The sequence below is a fragment of the Bradysia coprophila genome, chromosome IV, assembly GCF_014529535.1.
Source record: "Bradysia coprophila strain Holo2 chromosome IV, BU_Bcop_v1, whole genome shotgun sequence".
NCBI lineage: Eukaryota > Metazoa > Arthropoda > Insecta > Diptera > Sciaridae > Bradysia > Bradysia coprophila.
The window spans coordinates 1250938-1277984 of record NC_050738.1 but is presented as its reverse complement, the minus strand read 5'-3'; the positions used below and the strand labels follow the sequence as shown (position 1 = coordinate 1277984).

The 27047-nt window shown below is 37.4% G+C and overlaps 5 protein-coding genes across 7 annotated transcripts; 3 read left to right on the top strand and 2 right to left on the bottom strand.

Annotated features, from left to right (window-relative positions):
- The first annotated feature begins 1126 nt into the window (after positions 1 to 1126).
- On the top strand, positions 1127 to 2877 carry LOC119066635. Its single transcript, XM_037169199.1, has 4 exons — positions 1127 to 1276; positions 1362 to 1493; positions 2298 to 2362; positions 2472 to 2877. Exons 1-4 carry the CDS (start codon positions 1235 to 1237, stop codon positions 2560 to 2562), a joined length of 330 nt encoding a protein of 109 aa, XP_037025094.1. The 5' UTR covers positions 1127 to 1234; the 3' UTR covers positions 2563 to 2877.
- Positions 2878 to 5571: 2694 nt separating this feature from the next.
- Positions 5572 to 10319, top strand: LOC119066633 (solute carrier family 41 member 2-like). The gene is made up of 9 exons (XM_037169197.1): positions 5572 to 5785; positions 7074 to 7622; positions 7770 to 7981; positions 8700 to 9024; positions 9124 to 9270; positions 9331 to 9478; positions 9546 to 9751; positions 9809 to 9957; positions 10014 to 10319. The coding sequence occupies exons 2-9, from the start codon at positions 7538 to 7540 to the stop codon at positions 10200 to 10202; spliced, it is 1461 nt and encodes a 486-aa protein (XP_037025092.1). The 5' UTR covers positions 5572 to 5785; positions 7074 to 7537; the 3' UTR covers positions 10203 to 10319.
- Positions 10320 to 10593: 274 nt separating this feature from the next.
- LOC119066634 (transcription factor A, mitochondrial-like) lies at positions 10594 to 14476 on the bottom strand. The gene is made up of 3 exons (XM_037169198.1): positions 14300 to 14476; positions 13671 to 14237; positions 10594 to 10765 (listed from the first exon to the last, which is right to left on the bottom strand). Exons 1-3 carry the CDS (start codon positions 14368 to 14370, stop codon positions 10654 to 10656), a joined length of 750 nt encoding a protein of 249 aa, XP_037025093.1. The 5' UTR covers positions 14371 to 14476; the 3' UTR covers positions 10594 to 10653.
- A 434-nt stretch (positions 14477 to 14910) lies between these two features.
- LOC119066632 (transcription factor A, mitochondrial-like) lies at positions 14911 to 16142 on the top strand. Its single transcript, XM_037169195.1, has 4 exons — positions 14911 to 15021; positions 15101 to 15203; positions 15268 to 15852; positions 15910 to 16142. The coding sequence occupies exons 2-4, from the start codon at positions 15112 to 15114 to the stop codon at positions 15983 to 15985; spliced, it is 753 nt and encodes a 250-aa protein (XP_037025090.1). The 5' UTR covers positions 14911 to 15021; positions 15101 to 15111; the 3' UTR covers positions 15986 to 16142.
- A 2382-nt stretch (positions 16143 to 18524) lies between these two features.
- LOC119066631 (protein chiffon) lies at positions 18525 to 26852 on the bottom strand. Of its 3 annotated transcripts, XM_037169193.1 has the most exons (8): positions 26319 to 26852; positions 24708 to 24823; positions 23504 to 23692; positions 22435 to 23434; positions 22289 to 22398; positions 20842 to 21475; positions 19329 to 20777; positions 18525 to 19265 (listed from the first exon to the last, which is right to left on the bottom strand). In XM_037169193.1, exons 1-8 carry the CDS (start codon positions 26368 to 26370, stop codon positions 18850 to 18852), a joined length of 3966 nt encoding a protein of 1321 aa, XP_037025088.1. In that variant the 5' UTR covers positions 26371 to 26852; the 3' UTR covers positions 18525 to 18849. The 3 variants fall into 3 exon arrangements, with proteins under 3 accessions (XP_037025088.1, XP_037025087.1, XP_037025089.1); XM_037169192.1 differs by having other exon boundaries at positions 22289 to 23434; XM_037169194.1 differs by lacking the exon at positions 24708 to 24823 and having other exon boundaries at positions 22289 to 23434.
- Between the last annotated feature and the right edge of the window lie 195 nt (positions 26853 to 27047).

Sequence of the window (27047 nt, the reverse complement as noted above, 5' to 3'; positions counted from 1 at the left end):
TTTTTTATCTCCAAAATTATTTTTTTTAAACTGCCCTATGTGTCTCTGTAAAAAGGCATTCTTTTTATCTGCCTTTTTAAATTTTTTATTTCAACGTTTAAGTATATCAATTCTGACGCAATTTGTGTGTCACCGCCTTCGTGATCAACTCAGAGTTGTCTTAAAATGTTCTTTCAGAACATTGTCTAACGCAACACTTTTTGTCAGAATTTATCAAAGAACACTCAATTTGTATTACTATCTCGTTCCATGGTAACAAGATTGCAACATTAGATTTGGGTAGGAACTTTTTGTTACATTCTGTCACCTAGCAATTTGGAGTAATGAGAAATGATTTCTAAGTCTTTCATTCTTTACCGGAATTTCCGGTAAGAAATTGAATATAGTTCTACAGATTAAGGTGAGAAAACGGTATAAAGTTAAATATTATTTTTTTGCTTTTTCTGTCCTTCCAGTATTCTCCTAAATTATGGGTGAGAATGCTTGCTAAAGAGGTCCGAGCATGTTCGCGCCGAAGTCATCATCAATCAATATTTCAATTTCAAAATTATATTAAGTATTGACCTGGGCGCCCATTTTGCAGATTCCTTTTTTCGACAAGTACCAATAATACCAATGTTACCAGTGGTACTTATGATAAATTGCCACTTTTGTTCGCAGAAAGTGAGATTTTTGTTAATAATTCAGTGATTTTGCATCATTGAACTTAAAATCAATTTATTTTCGTACAGAATCGTGTGCTTCAATTGTTTTGTGCACCGAATCCGCACAATAAAAGAAATTGAAATTTTTGTAAGCGAAAAACTGAAAATTAACCGGTTATTGTATAGTATACATCATTTTCATAACCTTGTAAACTTTAGACACGATGCCAGCTTTCAGACATGTCGAAAAATATCGAATGAATTTAACGACCGATTTTCATGTAAAAACCAGTAAATTGAAAGTAGTTAACGTCAGTTAATTGAGGTTAAGGACTGCTTGACGAACAATTAAGTGGGGTTACGTTGACGAGTACCGTATAATGAAAATGATCTATGGAAGACCGCCAGTTTATCACATACGAAACTTACGAAATATCGACAAGGCAGAGCGTAGGAATTTTTTTTTGTACGTCAAACGAGAAGCACGACCTATACTATTGCCGCTTTCATTCTGGTCTGACATGTAAACAAAAACCAAACAAGTTAAAACAATCCATTGTTCGGCCAATTGGCCAATTGGTTAAACGAAAATGAGTGATAGCCATATTCAGATAGTAGAACATGAAGAAGAAGTAAGTAAATTTCTAGTAGAAAAACAAAGTTTTTGTGAAACGCCGACTTATTTACTACAACTGCGTACAATCAAATCATTTGCAGGGAGCTATGGACGTAATTCTGTACCTAATAAAAAACGATTTGCCGAAAGCAGTCGTCGTTGACCTGGATGTGGAAATCGACAAATTAGCTGGAGTCAAACATTTCATCGACTTCGGCGCGTACGTTCAGATTGTAAGTACAGAACTCTCCACCTCCGCACGTGTACTGTTCCGCACCTTCAAGAGGCATCTGCTTTTTTTTGGCTGGTTTCGCTTTAACCGACCGAGACCGGTTTGAACGACGCTGTTGTTTTCGCCTTATTTGCTGTATGTGGGCCTCTTCGGCGTACCGCGTACACCGCTTGTGCGTTTGTTCTTTTTCGATTCGATGTATCTGCTGATCAAATCTGGACAGTTTAACGAATGCTTCGGTTTCCAAGGAAGTATTGTCGTCCAATTTGTGGCCCTCCACTTCGTATTATATTATTCGTGACCGTTGGCAGCATCATTGTCGTTCGCCGCAGTTGAGTTACTTGCTCGCGAGCGCTTTGCAGGCACGGACGATTTCTCCTTTGCGGTAGATTTCTTTCGACTAGGGTTTCTGTCGATTTGTCAGCATCCCGATTTTTTCCGAATATTTCTGCACGATTTCGGTACGATCGAGACCGCTTTGCGGCAATTTTTCCATCGCATCAAAAAGTGACGAACTTTCCTCTCAAATTTGTGTTCGATAATATCTTCAACCTCGTAGTTACCATCATCGACGTTACTGGGAACGAGAACTTCAGTCACCGTGTCGTTCTTCTTGCGTCCATTTCTCTTTGAAACTCTGACTGATCGGCGGATTGCAGTGGATCGCCATCGTTCGTGAGACCATTATAGATATCGGCATCGTTGTCAACGGGAAATATTTAACCAGAAATTTCAGAATTATCGCCCACCCAACTGTATCAATGTTTTTATCGCTGATTGACAATTTCTTTAACTTTTATTACAGGAATTTGTCAACAAAACGCACACAAACAATGCGAGAGAAGCAGGATTTAAGTACATCGTAAATGGGTAACTTACAAATTCAATCAATGCAGGAGTTATACTTTTGCTTGAAGTGATTCAGTGAATTACTCCTTTTTTGCCCTCCAAATAACTCCGCTCGCTTTGTGTATTTCAGGCAACACCATCAATGTGTCTATGCAACTTTTAGTCGTGTTTCGAGATATGCACAAAACAATTTCCCGGCTCACCTTGGAGTTGGATTTTAGTTGGCGATTCTTTTTTTCAATTAACGAAATGATAACTTTTGATTTTGTTGTGACTAACCGTAAGATCCAACTTACTTTTTTCTTTGTTTAAAAAACTTTGTGCATATAGTCCAACATGAACAGAATATTCTAGAATTATATAATTATAGGCTAGGAATAGTAAATAACAAAATGTATAAAAGTAGGACTCAGAAAGAATTTTAGTTAGTTACATACAAGCTGATGATGGCAAATATGCCGAAATGCATCCGATGCTAATAAACCAAATTTGTAAGATCAAAAACGGTGTTTTTTGTAACCCTTCTATAACTTATTGTAACGAAATGATAATAAATAAAGATTGAAAAAAGAATTGCAATCTAATCATTCGTTTTCATTGGTTCTGACGAAAGCATAGCCAACAAATGTTTAAGAAAATCTTGTTCAACCACTCAATGAATCCAAACCAATATGTAGTTAAATGAAGATTTGGGGGCGCTACCGAGTCCTTTAGAGTTTATGCCTAGCGTAAAGTCTTGCGGATTTTTTTGTATTACTGGGCTGGATTGTCTGCCCGCAAGACAACGAAAATTCACGAAATTCATTTATAACAAGTACCAGCAATACAGTCGGCGACTTTGAAATAAGTGACGCATTTCGTTGCAGCTGTCCTTCAGATGATCCACTCATAAAAACTAAAGGTTTTTTTACGTCTTAAGGCCAGTTCATGGTCGCATATATCGCAAAAATGTATGCGAGTATGAACTGGACTTAAAAAGTGTAACTATTTCAACCTTATAAACAAGTGTAAGCTTGATGGTATAAGCAGATCAGCTGAAAAGTAACTGGAACAAAATTCGTCATTTATTTCAAATTCGCCGATTGTACAACAAAATATTTAGAAAATTGCTCCCTAGAAGACAAAGTTGTTTCTATTGGTTTGTTAATTTCGCGTCTTTCTGCGACAATTCTCCAATTGTGCTTTAATCGAATTACGCGCTTTATAATAATTTTTCTTACGAAAAAAATGTTAGTCGAGCCTAGCACCTCTAGATTTGATTGAGATATGGAACTTTCGAATTAGCATTCGCTAGGTTTTTATTTCTCAGATACGAGGAATTCACAATCCAAGACTTAAATGATACAGAACTAATACCGACCTCATGAACGATATGATTTTCGTCATAGAATTAACTTCTGTGTAGAAAGACTTACACCCTCGTCCCAATTGGAAGAAGGGACTTTAACCAGTCATATTAATTTTGCGTCAAGATTAAAGAAATTGGATTTTATAATCTAATCGCTAATGACATTCATTAACCTGAACTGGGTAGTATTGATAAAATTGCTGCATAAAGTATCACACGTCTTTATACTTTGAACATATTTCGTCTGTTTTCGCTTTATTAAATAGGTATTGACCGTACCAATCAGGAAAAAAAAGAATAATGAAATTATGTTCACTGGAGCGTGAGCTAGGTCTCTTGGAGTGAGCTCTTATCTGGCTACTCGGCCGTACAGTGAACGTGGAGTATTTTGTCAATATCTCGAGTAAATTTTGACCGAATTTCATGAATTTTTTTGTTTGAAAGGTATTAACGAATATAAAGCGTCTGTACTTTTTCCGGTCTCCTAACAAAATGGCTGCTGGCGGCCATATTGGATTTTATTAAAAGTATCTTGGGAAAAATGGTACTTAGAGAGTTTCTGTTAACATAGAAGTAATTGGTTATGTGTGTGGGGTGTTACAGGCATTCCGTATATGGACATCTATATATATCAATATTCACCTATATTGTGCTATATACAGGCATGTAGAGCTATGTAATAACATATTCATCTGTGAAATGTTTATTTATAGTTAAGTGGAATATAGGTAAATATAGCTGTTTAAATAGGAATTTATGAAAGTTGACTTCGAACGGGGCTGTCTATATTGAAACTTGAAAGGGTGTGTTTGAATTGAACTGAAATGGAAAAAAAATCATTTTCCGCCTGAACTCGAAACCTACCATTTTAAATTTTGTCGACTAAGGTCAAACCAGAAATTTTTAGAGACATTGGAAGACCCAAGACGTACCTTAATTTATGAGAGCCAAAACGTATGTAAATCTAGACGCTTTTCAGATGACATCCCCGAGACATATATATAGCATTTTCCATATTTGTGCTAGCTGTGATAAAACATAGACTTGACTATAAAATATGGAAATTTCGGTAAACTTAAAACTTAAATGGATATCTCAATGCAGAAAGACATGTCCAATCAGCGAACTAAATGAAGTTTCATTGATTAACTTCAACGAAATTAAATTTCATTTTTCTTATAATTCGCTAATTGGACTCGTATATTTCTGCATTTATAGATGTTCAAATATTCTGACTAGGCCATATATCTGTTCAACAGTTAAAATAGCGTATAGATCGTCTTCAAAGGCGTTTGAAATGACATCCACGTTAAGAAATGCCATCCACACTAAAAATTCAAACAAATGAATGAAACTTAAGTGAAGTTACTTCTGAAAGTACCGTAACTTGATGAATGTCTATGCACCTTAGGTTTTACATTAGAGTGATAAACGCAAGATTTATTGACCTCAACTTCACTTGTTCTAAGCATTTGCATTAGTAAGCGTATTGCACCAAGATCCTATCTACGAATCGCTAGTCTAATAGTCAAATCAACCGCTTCTACCTCGTTTACTTTACTATGTTGTGGCTTACGTTAAATGTTATTTATTTACAATGCGTTCTACTCAAGGTAACTGATTGGTTCAAAGACTCAATGGCGCACGTTTTCGTTGAACCATCAACGATGCGTTCCTTATTCACTAAACTTTATGAAATCACTATTTTATTCCTGATACGCAGTATTTAATCTCGATATCGTTCTTCGAAAATTGGCCATAAATTATAAAATTAACAAATGCAATATCATTGCGCAAGTCCAAAAAAAAAGAAACTTAATCTTATCGCCTCACCGTTAAAAGAATCGTTTATGTAAATGGCATAGTTACTAAGTCAATTTCCATCAGATCGTTTTTGCAAAGCCACAGGGTGAGATCACAAGTGAATCGGTTAAATATTATAGTAACTTGCAAGAGCTTTTCTTGGAGTCGTCAAGTGTTAATGGTGGTGTTTAAAACCCGAAAAGTTAAAAACAATTTTGCTCAATTGATTAATTATGTGATTCGAACGCAGCAATTTTCTTATAAGAAAATTACCGAGTTTCAATTCCTGGAAGGTAAGAACAATGTTTTTATTTTCGTTGCAATATTTAAACACGATCGGAGTTTTTTTTACTCAATTCGGCGCATAATTTTGCGATTTTTTAAGGAACATGTCGCTAAGTAGATTTCTAGAAAATTGCAATGGGAATTCACCATAGGTTGAAGGTTCTTCCATGAGCTATCGATCGACTGAGACATCGCTAAGATTTTATATTTCCTCTCTCCGGCGACTGTCTTTTCCGAATAGATCTGAATGTATCGGGAAGCATGGCAAAACGTTGCTTTTTAGAATTAAAATTAATTTTGACGCCTAACTTCAAAAGTAGCCAAACTTGAAAGGGTGTGGTTTGAATTGAACTGAAATGGAAAAAAAATCATTTTCCACCTGAACTCGAAACCTACCATTTTAAGTTTTGTCGACTGAGGTCAAACCTGAACTTTTTAGAGCAGAAACATTGGAAGACCCAAGACGAACCTGTATTTATGAGAACCAAATCGTAGACGCTTTTTAGATGACAACCGCGAGATATATATAGCATCTTCCATATTTGTGCTAGCTGTGATGAAACATAGACTTGACTATAAAATAGGGAAATTTCGGTAAACTTAAATGGATATCTCAATGCAGAAAGACATGTCCAATCAGCGAACTAAATGAAGTTTCATTGATTAACTTCAACGAAATTAAATTTCATTTTTCTTATAATTCGCTAATTGGACTCGTATGTTTCTGCATTTATAGATGTTCAAATATCCTGACTGGGTGATAGTTTGGCTAGGAGCTACAGCTTAATAACGTATACAAGTCATCTATCATTACAAAAGAAGCACGAACTCAGAATATATCTATGTTAATGCCAGGATCAGCACTGTGTTTAGATCAGGATCTACTCAAAACAAATGGAAAAGGATATTTGCTGCGGCATTGAATTTTATTACTCACGTTGCATTATGAAGTAATTGAAATCGGAAACGTAGAACTTTCAGTGACCAATATATATTTAGGTAATTAATCGGAAAGCCAGACCAAACAACTGAAACATTTCTCCTCTTATCATTCAATGAAAACAAAACACTCGATAATACTGAAGTGAAACGTCTACGTTGTACAACTGCTCAATCACACGGAGCCAATTCAAAATTGGGTGATTCAGTCGAACGTTCAAGTTGAAGTATATATCATGATTTAATCAGAGGATTACTAGGAGGCTTTCCTGACATGATTTTTTTTCTTTTCATAAAGTGATTGAAGCTAAGTGATAGTAGGCCCTCTGATGATGATGTTTTTTCCATTAATTTTAGGACATTGCGTTATTACTACTCAATAAGGGAGGTACAAAAAGATTTTTTTTCCATTTTTTTTACATTTTCTTGAAGAATTCGGAAAATAAAAGGACCCGTGTTTTTGTCTTTCTTGATTCGAGCAATAGTACCCTCTATAGGGCACTTTATACTTCCCATGTAAATGACGATTACAACAACAATTTGTATGGCGGGTGTGATCGGGTGTGAAAATTTTTTCAACTTCAACCAGTGATAATTTTTCGAATTTTGATTTTTTCGAGAAAAGAAAAAACACGGGTCTCTTTATTTTCCGAGTTCTTCAAGAAAATCAACTAAAAAGTATATGCGGTACCTCCCTTATTCACCAGTTTCCTTGGAAAATCTTACATTCCGGCGTATGACGACTAAGAACAGCCTCATTCGAAATTGAATAGATTTTATGATATCTGTTGGAGCACCTTGAGTAAATTACTGAACGTACAATGAGTACGAACAAATCGGTTAATGAGAGCGGAAATGTGGAAAGTCCAAAAACCGCATCAACACTTGATGCCTTTACCATTTTTGGTAAGTTAAATTAAATTTTGGGTGTGTTAGCTTTCACCATTTGGTTCACGGTCATCTTACACTCAATGCGCAATCATTTCTCTGTTCATCTTAAGCCCATGGCTCCCTAATATTCTAATACCAACAATGTCCGTTTCTGATTTGCAGGTAATGGAAATACCTTTATGTCGTCGCCACCGCTCTCCCATTCTGGTTCACTAATTTCCGTACTATCGTCAGAGCCCGATGCTACTCTTGCACTGAGTGAAAAGAAAATAATTAACGAAGAATGGTGGCTAACAACAGTACAGGTGTCTATACCATTTCTTATTGCTGGGATCGGTACTATTGGAGCTGGTATACTTTTAGGAGTTGTAGAGGTGAGTCAAATTGAAAGAAGTGCGACATTTCATGGCCGAGCCTCAATAGCGGTATTGTTAAGAAATAACGAAAGCATCTAAACGAAGGAAGGGAAGTCTCTCCTTATATTTGAGCGTAAAAATGGGGGCGGCTCTGAAATTGGGCAAAGTAGAGACGCTGATGACTCGTATTTTTAACTTAAAAATTTCAACCAATCCAACGCAAAGTGACTATCAATAATAGGTTACGATCACGCGTAAAATCAACTAATTCGTTATCTTAATTTATAGCCAGGATAGGACCATCTCTATCGAATGTATAACACCGCAAAAAGCACAGCAATTAAAATTTTATCTGTCGCATATTAAAACGCAGCAAAGACCACAACATCGCTACCGTTAGTCAAACTAGAAATTATATTGTCAAGTGGTTAATTCAGGGGAAATCTGCGAGATTAAACAGTCATACACGAGGTCTATACAGAAAATGTGTAATCAGTGAAACCGTCTAGAAGGTAGTACAGTAAGAATCATAACAAAATCGTAAATTATAGACCCGCTGGTATAAATGGATAGTATTTTCAAAAATAAAACTGTTTGATTGATACCATTGTTATTGAGGTAGGTCTCATATCATCGGCAAGATAAAATAAAAATTCATTTAAGAGCGGCTAACTTTTATACGGTTGCGGATCATCTGATAGCAAGAAACAAACTCATTAAAATTGATTGATTGCAGCAATGGACTGTGTTCAAGGATATTCGCGAATTATTCATACTCGTTCCGGCATTAATTGGACTTAAAGGTAATTTAGACATGTGTCTAGCATCGCGCCTATCCACTCAAGCCAATTTGGGTAACATGACGGGTTGGCGTCCGATTATGAGCATGGTATTTGGGAATATTGCCCTGGTCCAAGTGTATGCAATCGTTTGTTCGTTCATCGTTGCAATATTTGCCATAACAGTTGGTTCTGCAATGAACAACCAATTTGTGCTGGAGCATGCGGTACTTATGGTTGCTTCTAGCATGTTTACAGCGACGATATCGTGTTTGATTTTAGGTGAGCCCCGCATCATGTTCGAATTCAACAAAAATGAATTGTCTCGTTGATCTTATCCCACTGGTTACAGTCCCAGCTCACTTTCCCTCTTACTTTCAGATTTTGTGCTAGTAGCTGTGATAATACTTTCTCATAAATTAAAACTCAATCCAGACAATATGGCGACGCCACTAGCAGCGTCTATCGGCGATGTGGTATCTCTGACAATGTTGTCGTTTATTGCTTCAACCTTATACGAAAACATAGGTACACACGCTCGTCAGTCGGCTCAGTGACACTGTAATAATCTATCTATCTGATACACAGTCGCGTACAGTTGGCTATCGTTTATGATCCTATCGATATATACCGCTTTGCTACCAGTCTGGATTATCTGTGTGATTTACAATAAATATACAAGGCCAATACTGAAGACGGGCTGGGTGCCTGTGTTATCCGCTTTGTTCATTAGCGGGTTAGTAAGATCAGACCGACGAATATTAGGACACTAAGTCAACTTAAAAAAATTGTAATACCTTCAGGCTGGGCGGTTTAGTTCTCGATCAAGCGGTGGATGCATTTACTGGATTCGTAGTATTCCAACCGATCATAAATGGAATCGGTGGAAATTTGGTTTCCGTTCAAGCGAGCAAAATTTCTACTTTTCTTCACCAAAGTACGATTTATGGAATAGTACCGCCCCATACAAAAATATTTGAAAATCCAATACGAGCTTTGGTCACCAGCAGTAGGATTGTTGCTCATTTCCGCATTTTCCGAAATTACAAAAATTTCTCTTTTACAGTTCCTTACGGACAGACTGCGAAAATTTTGATATTAATGTCGATTCCCGGTCAAATTATATTTATTTTCGTAGCCGATGCCATTCACATGGGACGCTCTACGCTAAGTGCACCATTCGTCTTTTCGTACATGTTTGCTAGCATACTTCTGGTAATTCATATTCATACCAAGGTTGTGACAATGAAACGAATTTTCATTTTTTTTAGATTTGTTTGCTGCTATACGTTGCCCATGTCATAATACACGCAATGTGGAAGTGGAAAATTGATCCGGACAACTCTGCCATACCATACCTTACAGCTTTAGGTGATCTGTTCGGTTCGATGTTCTTAGCTTTAGCGTTTCTTTTCATCCAAAGTGTCGGCTTTGGATATGGCGAAGGCACTGATGACTGATTGAGAGCTTTATAAACTGGATGCAAAGGGAATGTTTGAACTAATGAAGTAAAAGATTTTGTACCAGTCGGTTGCAAATACGCAGATTAACAGAATAAACAGATTCGATGAATTATACCAAAACATATTATGTTTGCCATCTGTAACGGGTTTTAATATCTACACGACTACGCTAGGAAAACACTATTTGGAAAAACTCACTGAATTATTTCGAAAGTCTAAAACTCTAAACTAAACCTTTTGCTATTCTGTTCTGCGACTATTGCAGGCAGTCAATTTCCGCTTTATTTCGACAACTGCCAAAATGACAGAAGTCATTTACTCTTACCTTTCTTTGATCCTTGAACATTCCAGCATCAATTCCATTGAACATAAAAACTTCTTTGTTTTGCATTTTTATTCCTTATGAATGTATTCGGTAAATTGTGTCACTAGTGTGTGACGATGTAGATTACGACTCTTTGGAACTTATTACATCTTCAAATTTCCTATTTTTCTTAATACGACAGAGGTTATAGTTGCCCGAAATAATCATTTTGCCCTTCCATATCGTGTAGGCTCTCCTGGAAAAAAAGGCAAAGTTAAATCGTTCGTCGAACATTTCTGTTGGATTATTTGAAAGAGTGAGACATCTACACTCGCGGAATTTTGAAAACCGACACATATTCTGTTTTGTAAATTCAACGCACTGTCATAATCATCCAAAATTACAAAATTGTTCTTTAGCCTGGATATATTGATCAATCCAGGGATGGTGTACTCTTATGGCTTATGGCAATTCTTCAGTAATTCTTAACAGAGCTGTTGCTCTTCCGTTTCCCACCTTATTGTAGAGATCATTTTGATAGTTAAACTATCGAGCAAAGAGATAGCTGTTTCGGCCTCGGAAATTTCTTTGTACTGGCGGCCCTGGATGGAAAGCTCCAACGCTCATCAGTTGTTCCAATACTTTTCCTTTACAAGACAGCAGTTGTGCTAGCTCGATTTGCACTAGTGACGAGCAACACGATAAACCCAAAGTTTATCAGCAACTCAAAAGTAAAAAAACATCTTCGTGTTGGTTTTCAGAGGTCATCATGAACGACAAATAGACGGGCAAATACAAAATATATGAAGAGTTTAATTTAAACGTTCTGTTTCGTACAATATTACAATCAGACTATAGTAGTCAGTCTACTAGGCATACTAGATCAGTGAATTAATTGGATTATGACTTGTGAACTAGATTAGTTCTCTTCAACACATGAAATCTAACACTTCGGACCATTGAAACAGCGCTTCACAGAAATCTCTTTCTTCTTATCGGCTATAATTCTGGACCTTATTGCAATTTCCGCATCAAAATCAAAATTTTCGTCATATACCCCCTACTGTTGAAACCACGGATGTATTGCCTATTTCGCTGAGAACATCTAACAAAACGACTTGCATGAAACCAAAGGGATACGAACTCCGTTTCAAAACGTTTCTCACTGAGGCTGAAACGCACTGTCTAGCACCGAAGCTGACTTTGACGTCAATCAAATAGAGGCAGACCTCTCACTTTAAATTTGGACTCCTTATTAAGGAATTAAGGAGGTTTAAGCACAAAAATAAGGAGATATAAGGAAATTGTTAGTTGAAATTAAGGAAAAATAAGGAGAAATTTTTCGATAAAAATCGAAATTATTCCAATATACAGCAATTAACATCGGAAGTCCGCCTCAACTTTAAAATAAAACGCATTATTGTTTATTTTGACGTATCGTTTTTGTAAAGCTGTATCGTAAAATACACTTTTATCACGATGAAAATTTAAATATTTTGGGCGCGTTTAAGGCTTGAATAAGTTTCTATAGCAAAGCTTAGCTTCACCGATTATCACTGTAAGTGCGCTTCAAAATTCAAAATAAAACGCATCACTGTTTATTTTGACGTACCTATCGTTTTTGTAGGGTGGCAGTTTTCAATCAGTTTTCGATGCGACAAAATTTTTGAAATTTGAGACGTGCTTACGGCAACAAATTGGTGAAAGTATAAAAGTATAAATTTGAAAGAAATGGTGAGTCTAAATAAGGCTAAAACCTTGAATTGTTTGTATCAAGGACGCATGTCTGAGACAATGTTGAGGGAGATATACCAAGGCTGTATACTTTGGGGAGGTCACGCAGATCGCCATTTTATTAGCTACGCGGGAACACACCTTTTCCATACAAACAAATTCACCAAAATTGAATTTGTATGGCGTGGTGAATTTTTGGCATGAAACGTGGTGTGTAACCCGCGTATCTGCATCTGCGTGACCTCCCCAAAGTATACAGCCTTGAGATATACATGTTAAATCAAATAGTTCTACTCGAGACTCTCGAGCCGAGAGGTGGCGTGGAACAACAAAGATATATGTTAAACCTGCCATTAATTATCTAACGATTAGCCGTTGACATCTGAAGTTTAAATGCTCAAATCTATCGAAAAATGAGAAAAATTCGATTTTGGTACCGACCACCCTGTATTTTTAGCGAATTGGCTTGTATGGAGTGTTTTGTGCAGAATATTCTGACGAATTGCCGAAGAAACTATAATTTAATTTGTACTACTTTCCGCTAGGCGATGTCAAATATGTGAAAAAACACAATTTTTGAGATTGGGATGCCCATAGCCCGAGAATGACCAAAAATCAAGCTTATCACCCCCAAACTATTCTTTATCAGTGACCTATTTGCCATCGATTCCAGCAATAAGCAATAACATTTTGTCGACCTACCCGTTCCCACGCCTTGTTCCATAGCCAGTGTACTATTACAGTTCTTTGTGTTAAACAAATAGAACAATTTTTTTTTTTAAATTTTGATTTCCGTTGATGAAATTTGCGAAAAATAAGGAAAATAAGGATTTTTTAATAAATATAAGGAGGTATTTATAAAAATAAGGAAATAAGGAGGTGTGAGAGGCCTGAATAGAGGACTGAACCGATCAAAGTTGGCTATCCTTTTTCATACTATGGCTATCAAAAATCAACAGTAGTTGGTTTTACTGGTTTTTTGTGAATTTTGCACGTTTTTTATATGGAGAAATCAGAAACTCAAGTAAAACACAGACCCGGCTGAAGTAGTGGCAAAAGAAGTTGTAAAATTCGTAAAGGAAAAATGTTTCTTGCAACAACCTTTGCAACTACTTCGAAAGACTGGTAGCAGCCTGAAGTAGTTGCAAAATTTGTAAAGAGAAAATATTTTTTGCAACAAGTTTTCTAACTACTTTGAAAGGTTAACGTTAATGCTGGGCACAGTGAACCGAATTCTTTTCCATTTCTATCCATTTTCGGTATTTTCTCAAGTTTTAAAGTTTAAAGAGCCATCAGTCATTAATGTTTAAATGTTGGATACGCAGAATCTCCTAAGCAAATGATCTGATACCGACCGCTTGGTTACGGAAAGCCATAAAATGATTTAAGTATAAGAGTGAAATGTCTTAGTGAGATACAAAACTTACTTGAATTTCTCTAAGTCTTCTGCCGGTGCTTTGTAAGCGTCCTTTTGACTGACACTGAGACTATGCCATTCGGATGTTTTCCGCTGCGAAAAGTCTTTCCATGTCTCGTTCGGTTTGCGATCTGTCGCCTCTGTGAAGAATTTTATGTATCCTCCCAATGGTCTCACCGGCCGATCAAGTTCAATTGCTTTCTTGCGTTGCTTAATCATATTCTCCTTTATTTCAATTTCGTTTTTCAGTTCCATTTGTTTTGATTGTAGCTTTCGTTTATCGTCCTCGGTGATTTTTCCATAATATTCAACTAGTTTTTGTCTGTACGCAACAGTGTCGTTTGCAAAGGCTTTGAAGTAATTTTGTTTGCTCGCTGCATCCAAGGAATTCCACATTTTCGCAATGAGTACAGTTTGTTCGCATACATTTAATGTTGGATGTTTTGCCGCAACCGATGCCCGAACCTCAGTAACATACCGGAAATATGTGGTTAAGGGTTTCTTCGGTTTAGGTGGAATTCCCAGCTTCTGTTCTAAGAACGCTCGACCCTGTACTGCATATTTGAAGCGGACATATCTTTTGATCAAATTAAATTAAATTTTGGATGATCAACTCGGTATCTATCAAATTTTACGTACTGTGTTGTAACTGTCGGCCGGACGTAATCCAAAAATAGAAGGGATCTGCCTGATAGCAGTGGAAAACTCATCGCCAATACTATGATGCAATGTCACACAAAAACAAACTTTCAACAGATGATTTTGAACGACGCACATGGATGCGGAGTTTTCCACACTGACAACCTATTCGATTCGGTCGTGAATCATGACTGGATGTGACGCAAGTTCTATACTACAAAAGAATTTGATCTAAAAAATTTACGGACCAAGGAACATATTCATAGCGATTTTTGACTTCCCCCTCTTAGCCCCCCTCTTTTTTCGTGAAAATTTTCGTTGATAAATATTTTGAGTTCAGATGTAGAATGTGTCACCAATAGCGAAATCAGGTATTTGTAAGCGAACAAATGTATTGAAAATGTATTTGTATTTATCTGTAAGATTAATTTATGATTGTTTCGCATATACTTATAGTATTCCCCACATTATAATAAAGGAATGATAAAATAAATGGATTAAAAAAAAAAAAAAAAAGCGAGGACTGGCATCACCTGTAATGTTTTTGACTGATATGAAGTACGCATCACAACATTTTAGTTACATTCTTATCCACTACACGCGCTAGCCCGCAAGGTTCTGAGCCTTGCTAACACTTATTTCTTCCAAATAATAACACAAACGTTGACAGCACGAACGACAACAATTTTAACCGGAGGAATATAACCTACGCGCCACTTTTAATACAAATATTCATTCGGTTAAAGCTAAAAACCGTTTATTTTGACGATAGAACCCTGCGGTTCCACAATCACTTTTCTGATTTATTTGAGATGATCTCACAATTTTTATCGAATGCAGTTCGAACTGTTCGAGTTCTTGCAACGCACAATGCACCCATAACATCAACATTGTCGGTCATATCGTAAGTTCTGTGATTGTTGTTTCGAAACAGTTGAAACTAAGCTTGAAAAATTTCCTTTCCTAAGAACCATCACACGTCGAACCGTTTATTCGAACCCTTTCCAAAACCAAATACGACTGCCACCCGATGTACGTAAATCCGTCGAAAAAATAATGGGACCGAGGCCGAAACAACCACTTTCACCATATTTTCGTTTCATGCTACAAATACGGCCGCAGGTCATAGCCGAAAATCCGCATCTGAAGAGGAATAAATTGCACACGATATTCAGCGAGAAATGGAAGTCATTGGATGCTGACCAAAAGGCGATTTTCTCTGCAGAGTACAGAAATGGTATGAGCAAATACTTGAAAGAAATTTGGGAATACAATCGCAAAATGAGTGAGAATGACTTCAAACAGATGCAAAAGGAACTGCAGGACACTGCTGATAAGAAACAGATAAAATTGTACCGGGAAGAAGCTCGAAAATTAAATAAACCAAAAAGGCCGGTGACTGCGTTTTTGAAGTTTTTTCAATCGCAAACCGATCGTCCGCCAGGCAGAACCTACAGGGAACACATGCAACAAATGTCACTGAAGTGGAGGTCCTTGAGCGAGAACGAACGGAGTAAATACAAAACCAAACCTGATGAATTGGACAAATACAAGTGAGTTCTTGGAAGACAAACATGATTTTCATTCGTAAATCACAAATATTGTTACAGGAAAGCGATGCGAACATGGGAAGGAGAAATAGGGAAAATGATTACAGATAAAGATGGCAATGAAAATGTACGGTAAGAAGAGGAAATGATAGTGACACATGGCTGTGAGATATATTCAGCATACTAACATCATCACTTTGCTATGTATCGTCTGCTGTTCCGTCTAACAAATCCAAAGTGTAATTCTCTTACAGAACTTATTAACGAAAATATTAAGTGAAATCCAAAAACTATTTTTGATTTTCATTTGATCATGACATACTTCAGAGGTGTGTCAGAATCGTCAACCAAATTTATACCCAGGAATTTTTCAAGGAAAATCTGTTTCCTCGTCATACCCAGTTAAAGTAGCAGCCACTATACTTTTAGTCTTAATCTCGAGTTCAGAATTTCTGAGGATGGATCTCAAGTTCCGTTGTCATTTTCATGTGACTTGCTGGCGAACACAGACAGTTGAATATATCTGAACTGCGAAGGCTGCATCTCTCTTGGAACAATATATTGCGTTCACATCAAACGAATATTTTCGTTCGCTATATACTCGGTAACTGGTAGCGAACCCTGGTCATTTTGTCTCTTCTATAGGTTCTTCTGTCGTTTTGTTAAAATGTTTGTCTACATTCATGAACAGTTGTTTGTGTGATTTTTGAAAGGAAGTTTCCACGATAACAGAAAGTTCTATTCACTCAACTGAAGTGCGAATCCAAAAAAAAAAAAAAATCTCCCTCCGATCGCACCTGCTGCATTCATTGTATTTCTTATTGAGAGTGACTCATTACTAGTCAGTTTAATTGGAACAGTCTTTTCTCTCAAGCAAAGCTATGAAGAGGAACACATTTCCAAGCTCGTTTTTCAACAGATAGCCGTTAAGTAGGTGAAGTATCGCCAAAGTCAAATCGCCAAGATCTTATTTTTTGGCGATTCGTGACATTTTGGCGTTAATTCACACTCCGGCGATTTTTATTGGCGTTTCTTCACACTCGCGAATTTGCTTGACAATTTATCATCTTTGGTTGATTTATTAAATCACCAAGAAAAATCGCAAAAGTGTGAAGAAACGCTAAGAAAAATTGGTTTTTGATTGCTTGAAATACGGTTTAAATTTCTTTCGACGCACTAAATACCGGATAAAACGTCTGTACGATCAAACAAAGTGTCGTTACGTTATGTTTAGTAAAATGATAGTTTCCTCAGAAGCGAACAAAACGACTTTACTTTTCGTAGAAGGATAAATTTACTAGGATCGGAAAAAAAACCCCTTCCCATCAAATTACATAAGATCGAACATAACGCCTTTGCGTTACCTTTCGTAAATGTATATTTTCCTAAGGATCGAACCAAACACCTTTTCGTCACCTTTTTAAAAGGATAGATTCCCAAGTATCTAACAAAATCACCATAATTTTTGGTGGATTTTTTAAACCACCACGAAGAATCGGCAAAATGTGAGGAAACGCTAAGAAGAAACGCCATCACGGTGAGGTTGGATATTGTTAGACAGCCCTGAACAAAGTTCCACAAAAATTTTTGATTTTCATCCGTACCGTCAGTGACAGTTGTGCATATCCCATCCTGTCTACAAAGAGAGTGGTGGAAAACTGAAGGTATGGTTGCAATCTGTAGTGCCTGAAATTCTAATAACAATTGTCCAAAAATTCTGTACTATAAGTGCAAGGGAAGCCGGCAGAGACACGCTAAAGTTTAAGAAACGTGATTTTCAAACAGTCATAGGTTCGTGGATACTTGAGGGATGAAGCTAATAAATGTTCGAACAATAGAACAATACTTCCTCTACCAATGACAAAAAAAAATATTTTTGGAGACCGTCTACGTAGAGGCCGACAGTAAGTTTTCCCTCATATTTGGTAAAATTTGCGAGTTTCAGAGGCACCTGAACACACGTATTAAAATTTTTGGGAAATAAAATGGTTAATTGTGAAATGCTGGAAGTCTCAGCTGTCCATCGACACCAAACTTGCAATGGCTCATGTCAACAGTGCCGATATGTTGCGTGAATAAGTGAAATGTGTCCTTCTACGACGAAATCTTGGCGTTCTTTGACGATTTTTTATTTATTTTTTTAAAGATTCTTAACGGAAATTTTCAAATGTAGTTCAGGGCTTATTTTTAGAAATTTTAAATCTGAAAATCAATAAAATTCCTAAGAATAATTTTAAGATATTTTCAGTATCGAAATTCCCGAAAGTAAGCACTGTAGTTCATATCAGCAGAAATTTTGATGGCGTTTCACTGAATTAAATTGAAGATAGAGGTACGAAGTAAAACGAAGTTCCAAAATTTTAATTCATGGAAATCTACAAGGCGACATGAGAAATTAAAAATTGAAATTGGGAAAGTGAGTTTCGAACCCTAAACCCATTGCGAATGAAGCAAGCGATCTACGACGGGACTTGTTCAGTTAAACTCTTTTTAATTTCTAATGTCGCCTTGTAGATTTTCATGAATTTAAAATTTATTTCAGGATTTTCAGTAAAAGCCCGAACCTAAAATAAAAATCACCAAAAATTTCAATTTTTATTCATCAGATTTATTTTCTTGATTTTTTTTAGACTCACATCACAAACTTTTAAACTTTTCATTTTTTTTTCTTTTTGTTTATTATATTTATAAGCTGTCGTCAATTTAAAAAAAATGATAATAAAAAAGTCTCGCCCTTTCCAATAGAAAAGAAGTTTAAATCGCGCGCGGTATAAATTACATCATAAATTAAATATAAAAAAATGGGAAAAGAAAAACTCTTTTTCAGGAAAATTTTCTTTTTTTTTAAATTTAAATAAGTTCCATCATCAAATGGGCAAACTAGGCGTGACGGGTGGGGTTGATGAAGTAGGGTTAGAGGAATACATCTTGAACATTTTCTTGTTGTTTTTTTTGTTTTAACTGTTTTTTCTCCTTTTAATCTAATAAATTTGAATAGAATTATCTTTCACGGTACCACCTACCTCTCGGCTTTCGTAATTTTCTTGGTGAACATTTTGTATTTGGTGACGAATTATTCCGAACAATCGTTTCATCTTTGATGGGTGAATTTTTCTTGTTCGCCATAAATTTATTGATCGTTTCTGATTCATTGATTTTTTTCACATATATTATCGGTTGCAACAGTTTCACATTAGCGCATTTGCTGGACGACTTTTTCGGTCGATTCGACCGTACCATTTTGTGGCCGACGCCAATTTGCTTTTTCAACATTTCCGCCAACGTTACATCGGCCGATGAAGTGTCTTCGTCACTCACATTTATTATACTTTTCATACTTATCACATCGTAGTCTTTGTCCAATTGTTGTTTGTTGTTCGATTCGGTTACGTCTGTGTCTAAACTGTCCGACGAAACTGTGAAAATATCAGAACACTCCGCTTTATCACTAGTACCGGGAAATAAAAGGCTATTATTACCGTCATTGCTGAATTCATCGTCTTTGCTAAAGTCTTCGCCCATGCTATTCAGCTTTTGCCTCGAATGAATGAAATATTCATCGTTACCATTTTCGAGTTGATCGCTAATGTCGACGCGATCGTCATTGGTCGTCTGATTATCGTCACATTCGTCGTCGGGTTCGGTGGCCGACAGATTACTGCACGAATTCGAATCGTCTTCCACTTCCTTTTTCGTTAAAATTCGACGCTTCGGCAGTGTTGGCCAACCGGTTTTGTTGTTGCGACGCTTTTTACTGCGACTGAACGAATTCAGAGCGCTTGGCTTTTTCGCATTGACCAAACTACGGTAACGCAATGGGCCCGGTGCCGTTTCAAGCAAAATGTCCACGAAATCTTTTGGCGTTCCGATCAAAATCAAATCGTCGATTTCGTCACTCGATACTGGAACATCTGGATAGGATTCGCCGTCATCGTCTTCGTAGGATGTGTGCAGCAAGTCATCGATTTGCCTGTACAATTTGACTGGATTTACGTAATCGAAACGCGGCATCTTCGGATGTTTGAAATCATTTTTCTCATCGTCTTTGGTTGACTCATTTGATTCGACTTGCTTGTTGTTAGGCTCATCGATGGCGGTTTCACTGTTTTGCTCTAATTTGATGTCTGTCACAGCTGTCGAAGTAGTTGGCTGGAAGTCATTGCTATCAAGATCCTCGTCACATGACTCGACCTCTTGTTTAATAAGCGCTGTCAATACTCCGGTGTCATTCGATTCATCGCCATAACTGCCGTCCGATGTTTGTTCTCGATCATCGTCGTTCAATCGTATTTTATCGGGTGATATGCCGCCGTTCAGTTCTTTCTCACGTTTTTTGCGCTCCTGCACCAGGCAACTTAAAATAGCTAACGTTGACGCATGTTCGCGGGGAGATTTTCGCGGTTGTCCATTGATATCCAGCAGTGAATTTCGACGACTGTTTGGTATTGCACTTTTCACTTTAATTTCTTTTGTGTCCACCGCTGTTGTGGTCGGCGCAAAATCGTTAATGAGATTTCTTCGATGCGGCAGTTTGTTCACATCGTTGATGGTGGCTGCTTTTGCGGGTATGGTGGGTTTGGATTCGGAACGTGTCACACTCATGCCAAATATTACCGGTGACCTCGACTTGGAAGCCCTCGAACCATTTCTCTGAAGATTGGCGATTTCTCGCGATACTTTCAACGGTATTTGATCTGGGTGCGAGACTTTCTCGGCGGTTGTTGATTTATGCAATGGATTGGGTTGTGTGGAAATGGTTGATTGATTTTCCGGTGGTTTTGTTTTAATTTTTTTCTGATCGCGGTAGCTTTTGAACCTTCGATCCACTTTGTTGATGTTGGTTTTTTTATGGGCCAGTTTGCTCAACGAACAACAATTTGGTGCTAGCGGTGGCATGGGACCGAGTTCGTATGGAAGTTTTCGGTAGGCTGCAAAAATGTTCAACGAGAAATTAATTCGACTGCAAACTAACGTTCAACTCGTTTGACATACCTGTGTTGCCCCAATATTCGAACACTCGTTCCCTGCACTCATCTTGTCGCTGAAATGCATCGTACCAAGGCTCACTAGATGGCACACGTTCGAAAGAATACTTTAGGCGAGCAATGGTTTCGTTTGCCAAAATTTCATTTTGATTGTTCCGTTTCACCCCCGTTCTATCCTCCGCATCTCCAACATGTTCGGCATCAGAATTCCTGTCACTAGTGGTCATGGTTCTGGTTCTCGTTGTCGGAGCCGACTGAACGGGGGCGTCTGGAAAGCGCAGCCTAGAGTCCGGTTTCTCGAATTTATAGTAATCGGAATTGTCCTCTAGAAATGACTGCAGTTGATTTCGACGTTTACGCTTAACGTTTGTGTCTAGTTTGTCGTACGATTTTTTCCGCTTCGAATTGTCAACGTCGCTGGAAGACAACTCCGTTGACGGATCGTTTCGGTCCGTGGAACTTTGACGATCTTCATCAGTCGGTCGATCGCTTAGACATGGCGGGAACATAAATTTGTCGGCTTCGTTTGTGAGCAGCGATAGTTCACTCTCTCGAACGCGACAAATTTTGACTTTAAGACCACTCTGCGGATCTTTGTTCTGATCGGAGAAAGAGTCTTTTGATTTGCTGCCTTTACCAATCTGAAAAGGGAAATTTGAAAATAAATTTTTGGTGGTCGGGAAGATGGTTGCGATAGCCCACACGGGCTAGGAACAGATCAATTCAAATGTCTAAGAAAATAAATTCAGTCGGCTTGTGAAAGGGTTCGATCGTGGTGACGTAAATAACATAGTAGTGAGTCGGCACCAGTGGATCTCCGTTGTGTATAACTCTTCTACCGTATTGACTATCTGAGAGAATAAGGCTGATAAACAGATCAACTATATGTAAGGCGAAACCACTGACATAGACAACCAACATTCGTTATCGCGTCGTGACGCAAGACTATCAAAATCGGGTGCCAAGACCTGAGAACTAATTTGTTACTTTGATGAGACGTTTGGAAAAACGCGAGAACACAAACAGACGGATGGACTCGAAATATTTGCTTGGACTTTATACAAACTGTCTGAGATGAATCGGATTACGAAGACATAGCGTGACACTTTGAAGATGGGGATCGTATACTTAGATTGAATCGAATTGTTAAAATACATTGCGGCACTGAGTGATAGTTCGATCGAAAAATATATCCTCTGCGCTCTGAACAGTGAAAAGGAATGCATTGACACAACGCATGTGGATGTGAGCTACAGAAAGAAGTAACTCAGTCGCGGAAGATGAAAACAGAAAGTTCTAACATCTTAAAACGATCATTAGTTACAAAACGTTCGAATAAGAGACTCAGCGTACTAGTTTCGATAGATACTCTAACTTCCTGATCTACACAATCTTAGCCAGAAGATCGGCTCAACGAAATAATCGGATCGAACAAATGTTAGCTGAACCGTTACCTTATACACAGCTGGTTGCGATGCCGACGATAAAGCGTCATCGGCTGATGATGGTGGTCGCCAGCGAATACCGCGAATCCTTATTTTCTCTGTCAAATCCACCGGATTCTTCGGATGCACCGGATTCTCCGGATGCTCCGGATTCTCTTCGTCTTCGCGCGTCTCGGCATAATTGATACGACGAGCCGATTCTCGACGCGATCGCAATTGAGCCGCCGTTTCGGTTTCTTTGAAATCATTTTCCACTTTCGACGGACTACTTTTCACACACGGCAGCGACTTCGCATCCGATTGTGACCTGCGATTGTTCGATCGTCGTGTCACCATTTTTGCACTACCATTCAATCGTACACAGTCTGATTTGATCACATTTACGTTGGCGGCATTAGGAATATCCAAATCCATCATTTCTTTGAATTTGCGACAAGTTCGTTTCGTGTACAGGCCGCTGTCGTAATCGTTTTTTGGCGGTGCACTGTTCATTTTTAAAAAGGTGTCCACATTGGCACTGTTATTTATCAAATTGTCTAGGGATAAGAAGTTGTCACTGTTATTCACAAAATTTGTATGTTCTTTGGATTGTAAATGTACGGATAGAACGTCGTATTCGAGACGACACACTTCACAATAACCACACTGTTTTTCCGACGTTCGTTTATAGTCATTTTTCGTGCGCATTTGCTTGCTCCGGCTCTTCCGAGTCATTTTATTCGATTTACTGGACGATTTACTGTTCGGTGGCCGATTAATCAACGTCTTAGCGTTTGTCGGTGGTTCGGCGGCAGCAAATGGTGAAAATCCAATTTTCGAATTCAAATTGATGGTTGGCCAAACTTTGATTTCTTGAAAGTACGGTCGACAATTGCGTTGGGCTGATTCGATTTTAATGTAGTCACCGTGCAAATGTTTCACATTGGCTGGTCGACCCTTCGATGTGTTGTGCGATGAATCGGACCGGAGGGTGGCAGATATTTTCTCCAAAAATCTTAATGTATGTTCCGTTGACCAGATGGGTGTACCCCAATTTTTGGCAAGTTGAACAGGACTGCTGGATATGTTTGTTGACTTAAATGAATTTTCGCAGCTTTGGTCACGAACTTTCTGTAGCATGGCATCCGCACGACTGCGTGGTTTAGAGCTATTAGCCTGAAATTTCGACACAAAGTTTCAATGAGTTTGCCGCTTGGGAATTAAATAGCATTGCAAGTCACTTACTCTGGATTCATTGGAGCTGGATACATTTGGAGAGCCTACATTAGCTGATTCGCTCAAATACGGTGTGAATGGAGTCAATGGTGTTTTTGGTGTATGCACTTGCGACGAGTTCGACGAACCTCCGTCACGGTTAAATGTTTTGTCAGTGACGAAGTGAGTTACTTCCTTGGCCAAGAAAAATTCGATGGACTGAAACGGAAATGTAAACCGATTAACCGATTGTGTTTGCGTTAATTTTGCATGATTGATGACAGTGTTGCGGTCTTGCCTACATATTCACAATTACGATAGTTTCGTTTATTCACTCGCTGAGTAGCCTAAGAATAGTTTGCTTTCCATGCCTCAGATATAATAAATTGAGTGATGTATAGACGACAACGCTGTCTCAGATATAATAAATTGAGTGATGTCTAGACGACACCGCTGTCTGGCGCTCAATTTTAAGTGGCAAATATTAGCCAATGAAGCTTTACTTCATACAGTTCAGTCAACAAATGCATCAAGGCAATACATTTTCAAAAACGAACAGCATTCAGCAAATGTAACAGAACCGCTGCAGTGACTTTCGTTCGTATACGTATGCATTCAACTCCCCAGCTGAGATCAATATTCGATGAAAAATAAAATGCTAAAATGTTCCATGCCATCGCCATCATTTTGCTGTAACATTACGTAAATATCATCTCGTCCGACAAGCGCATTTTATGTGATATAAATCAATAATTTGCGTTCAATGTAGCACATAAAATGTATGTGTACTTGCAACCGACAACAACAAAACAATAACAATGAACGAAAATGGGAAATGGCATGGAGTTCAGCTGAACATACAGCGCATTTATACACGAAAATGTAAATAAATGGAACGTACGATACATTGTGGAATGGTTCGTTTTGGTGAGATGTTGTGGAACGAGTTGTGTCGAATTAAAAAAAAAATCTGTCACTGCATGAATGTAGCGTTGGTGAGTTGCTAAATTTTTATCAGTGAAAAAAAAAAATTGAAGGTAATGAGCACCAGCGATGCATGAGTGACAATTTAACCGGTACTACACATTCAATGAATTCCGTGTGGTCATGTCAGAGAATCAATTTTTTTTTTGTTACATAAAAATGAGGCAAGCAACAGTGACACTATACACAGCAGTACGGTACGTAAACAATTAGTGTCGAAAAGCTTTTATTAAAATAAACGAATACTTACGCCGCCAAGTTCCTTTATCTTTGTCTCAATTTTACTCGAAATGTGATGTTTTTCAATGTCCAAATAGAACCGGTAGTTGATCAATGGTTTCTGTCCTTTGATTAGTTTACATTTATCTGGAATGCGATTGGTTACGTTAGAACGAGACATTTTCCAGCGGTAAATTTATATTTATTTCAAATCATTTCGTATCGGCTTTGTAAGATGCGCGAATAAAATTGAAGTTTAGACGAGCCGAGTAAAATAAAAAAAAAACTGCAACACACAATCGACCATGTCAATGATTTCGTAAAAAACGAATACGACGAAGAACGAGACAAAAGCAAAAGTCTATTTTTTCCCATATATTACACACTGTGTGTATACACATCTGACACACTGTACACATTGAAACGGTAATGCACACATTCTCATCAAATTAGAATAAGTCCATTGTGTACACATTAGAAGTGTGTTAGGGCTGAGGAAGATTGGATAAAAAATTGAAACAAAAATGTTTATACTGACGGATGGCAGTGAAATGGTTTTGGGTGGAAGAGTCCACCATCTAATTCTTCTCGATCCAAGACGTCACGAAGGTTTTTGTTTGAATGTGGTCACTGAGTAATTGAACCTTTGCCGTTACCGGGAAAATTAGTTTACACTACCGGGAAGACAGAATAACTGTCTTCCAATTCCTTTAGGAATGAATCAGGCGAAATAGACTATCAGAGTAATAAACAATCATTAAGATTCTATCAATAGGAACGGACAATGCATAATGGGAAAATTGTTTTTGTTTTGATTTTCTTGTCAACCCTACCAACAGTCAGTCATACACACACTCACACTTGAGTTGAAAATCTTTAAAAAATTGACTTGACTTTACGAAAGTAGATTTTATAATACACACGCGAACGGAGCGAATACACAAACTTTTTGTTGTATGTACCCACCACCATCGAATATTACAATAATCAAAATACACGTAAATATTTCAACAAAAAAAAATTCGAGTAATTTAACATAAAATATAAACAAATAATGAGAGGAGGAAAGAAAAAAAAAAACGTTTTCTTAATCATAAAACGTATATGCAATACATGCGATGTGTGTTAAATAAATTGAATCGAAATGAAGTCGAGTTTTCGAGTATAAAAACGTGAAAAAATACACAATGTTATGTTGAAGCCAAGACTTCGGCGGCATATAAATATCGTACGAATATAGGCGCTTGAAATTCGAAATAACAAAATGTGTGTTGTTATACACAAAAACTGTACTTTTCCGATTGCACAAGGCACTCACTGAACATCACTTTTTCGAAACAAGTATATGAATCGAACAGAAATATATAAATCCGTGGTGTACACACAATGCACACCAAAAATGTGAAGAGATTTTTTTTTATTCGTTCATATCAAAAAGCCTAGGCTGAAATTGAATTGGGGAATGGTTATGAAGGCAACATCGAGTTGTTGTTGTTTGAAATGTTCGCGTTCCAAGGTATATGTGAGAAGCAGTGAACTATAATAAAATCTGACACACCGAGGAGGTTTTTTTGATTCGAACGAAAACATTAAACTTTTATGAAAATAATGTCGACAATTGGCTAAATCATCCGAAACTTACGTGATTGTTGTTGACTGGCGACTCTCGAATGTTTTTTTGAGGGTGATACCATAATATCTTCAGCATTAAATACGTTGGTCTCGATCACAGCGAGACGACACAGTCATTTTAAATAGAAAAACGAAACGCAAACGACACGTATATACAATTCACATAAAATATTGAAAAAATGGATGCAATACGATCAACGTTATGGGTGTTTTTTTTCTTTCTACACTTTGCCTTCACTTCACTCAGTGGCAACCAATTTTCTAGACGCTATATAATGCTTTAACATGAAACTGAATATAGCGGCCATCATCGATTCCAATTCGTAGCAAAAGTTTTTCGCTTTGTTGAGTGTTTTTATGGGCGTTGTACGGTTTTCGTTCACATTTTCGGTTAGCGATCCAATTGCGTATGACTATTTTGTTGAATTTATTTATTTATCGAACGATATAAGTGATTTATTTCAGAATTAATTTAACTTTTTACGGGACGCAACGAGCGATACGATACACCACAAATTTCCTATGAAAGGAAAACACCATAAAGTCAACCAATACATTCGCATCCATACACATACACATACCCCCTACGGTTTAGCTACATTTTATTTTGTTAAAATACAAATTTTTCACCAACACAACATTGTCATTGGATTTACATTTCTATGGTTGGTCGTTTACATTTTTCAATGGAATAATGTCATAAGTTGACAATTATTCCCAGTAGATATTATTCAAGCAA

Excerpts from the sequence above, each read along its gene's own strand:
- LOC119066635 (XM_037169199.1), top strand. The coding sequence starts at position 1,235 with ATGAGTGATAGCCATATTCAGATAGTAGAACATGAAGAAGAA. Across the intron at positions 1,277-1,361 it reads TAGTAGAACATGAAGAAGAA|GGAGCTATGGACGTAATTCT; the intron begins GTAAGTAAATTT and ends AATCATTTGCAG. Across the intron at positions 1,494-2,297 it reads TCGGCGCGTACGTTCAGATT|GAATTTGTCAACAAAACGCA; the intron begins GTAAGTACAGAA and ends CTTTTATTACAG.
- LOC119066633 (XM_037169197.1), top strand. The coding sequence starts at position 7,538 with ATGAGTACGAACAAATCGGTTAATGAGAGCGGAAATGTGGAAAGTCCA. Across the intron at positions 7,623-7,769 it reads TGATGCCTTTACCATTTTTG|GTAATGGAAATACCTTTATG; the intron begins GTAAGTTAAATT and ends TCTGATTTGCAG. Across the intron at positions 9,271-9,330 it reads AACCTTATACGAAAACATAG|TCGCGTACAGTTGGCTATCG; the intron begins GTACACACGCTC and ends TCTGATACACAG.
- LOC119066634 (XM_037169198.1), bottom strand. The coding sequence starts at position 14,370 with ATGAGTTTTCCACTGCTATCAGGCAGATCCCTTCTATTTTTGGATTAC. Across the intron at positions 14,238-14,299 it reads CGGCCGACAGTTACAACACA|ATATGTCCGCTTCAAATATG; the intron begins GTACGTAAAATT and ends TTTGATCAAAAG. Across the intron at positions 10,766-13,670 it reads GAAGACTTAGAGAAATTCAA|GAGAGCCTACACGATATGGA; the intron begins GTAAGTTTTGTA and ends CTTTTTTTCCAG.
- LOC119066632 (XM_037169195.1), top strand. The coding sequence starts at position 15,112 with ATGATCTCACAATTTTTATCGAATGCAGTTCGAACTGTTCGAGTTCTT. Across the intron at positions 15,204-15,267 it reads TCAACATTGTCGGTCATATC|AACCATCACACGTCGAACCG; the intron begins GTAAGTTCTGTG and ends TCCTTTCCTAAG. Across the intron at positions 15,853-15,909 it reads GATGAATTGGACAAATACAA|GAAAGCGATGCGAACATGGG; the intron begins GTGAGTTCTTGG and ends ATATTGTTACAG.
- LOC119066631 (XM_037169192.1), bottom strand. The coding sequence starts at position 26,370 with ATGGTATCACCCTCAAAAAAACATTCGAGAGTCGCCAGTCAACAACAA. Across the intron at positions 23,693-24,707 it reads AGATAAAGGAACTTGGCGGC|TCCATCGAATTTTTCTTGGC; the intron begins GTAAGTATTCGT and ends TTTCCGTTTCAG. Across the intron at positions 23,435-23,503 it reads CCAGCTCCAATGAATCCAGA|GCTAATAGCTCTAAACCACG; the intron begins GTAAGTGACTTG and ends TCGAAATTTCAG.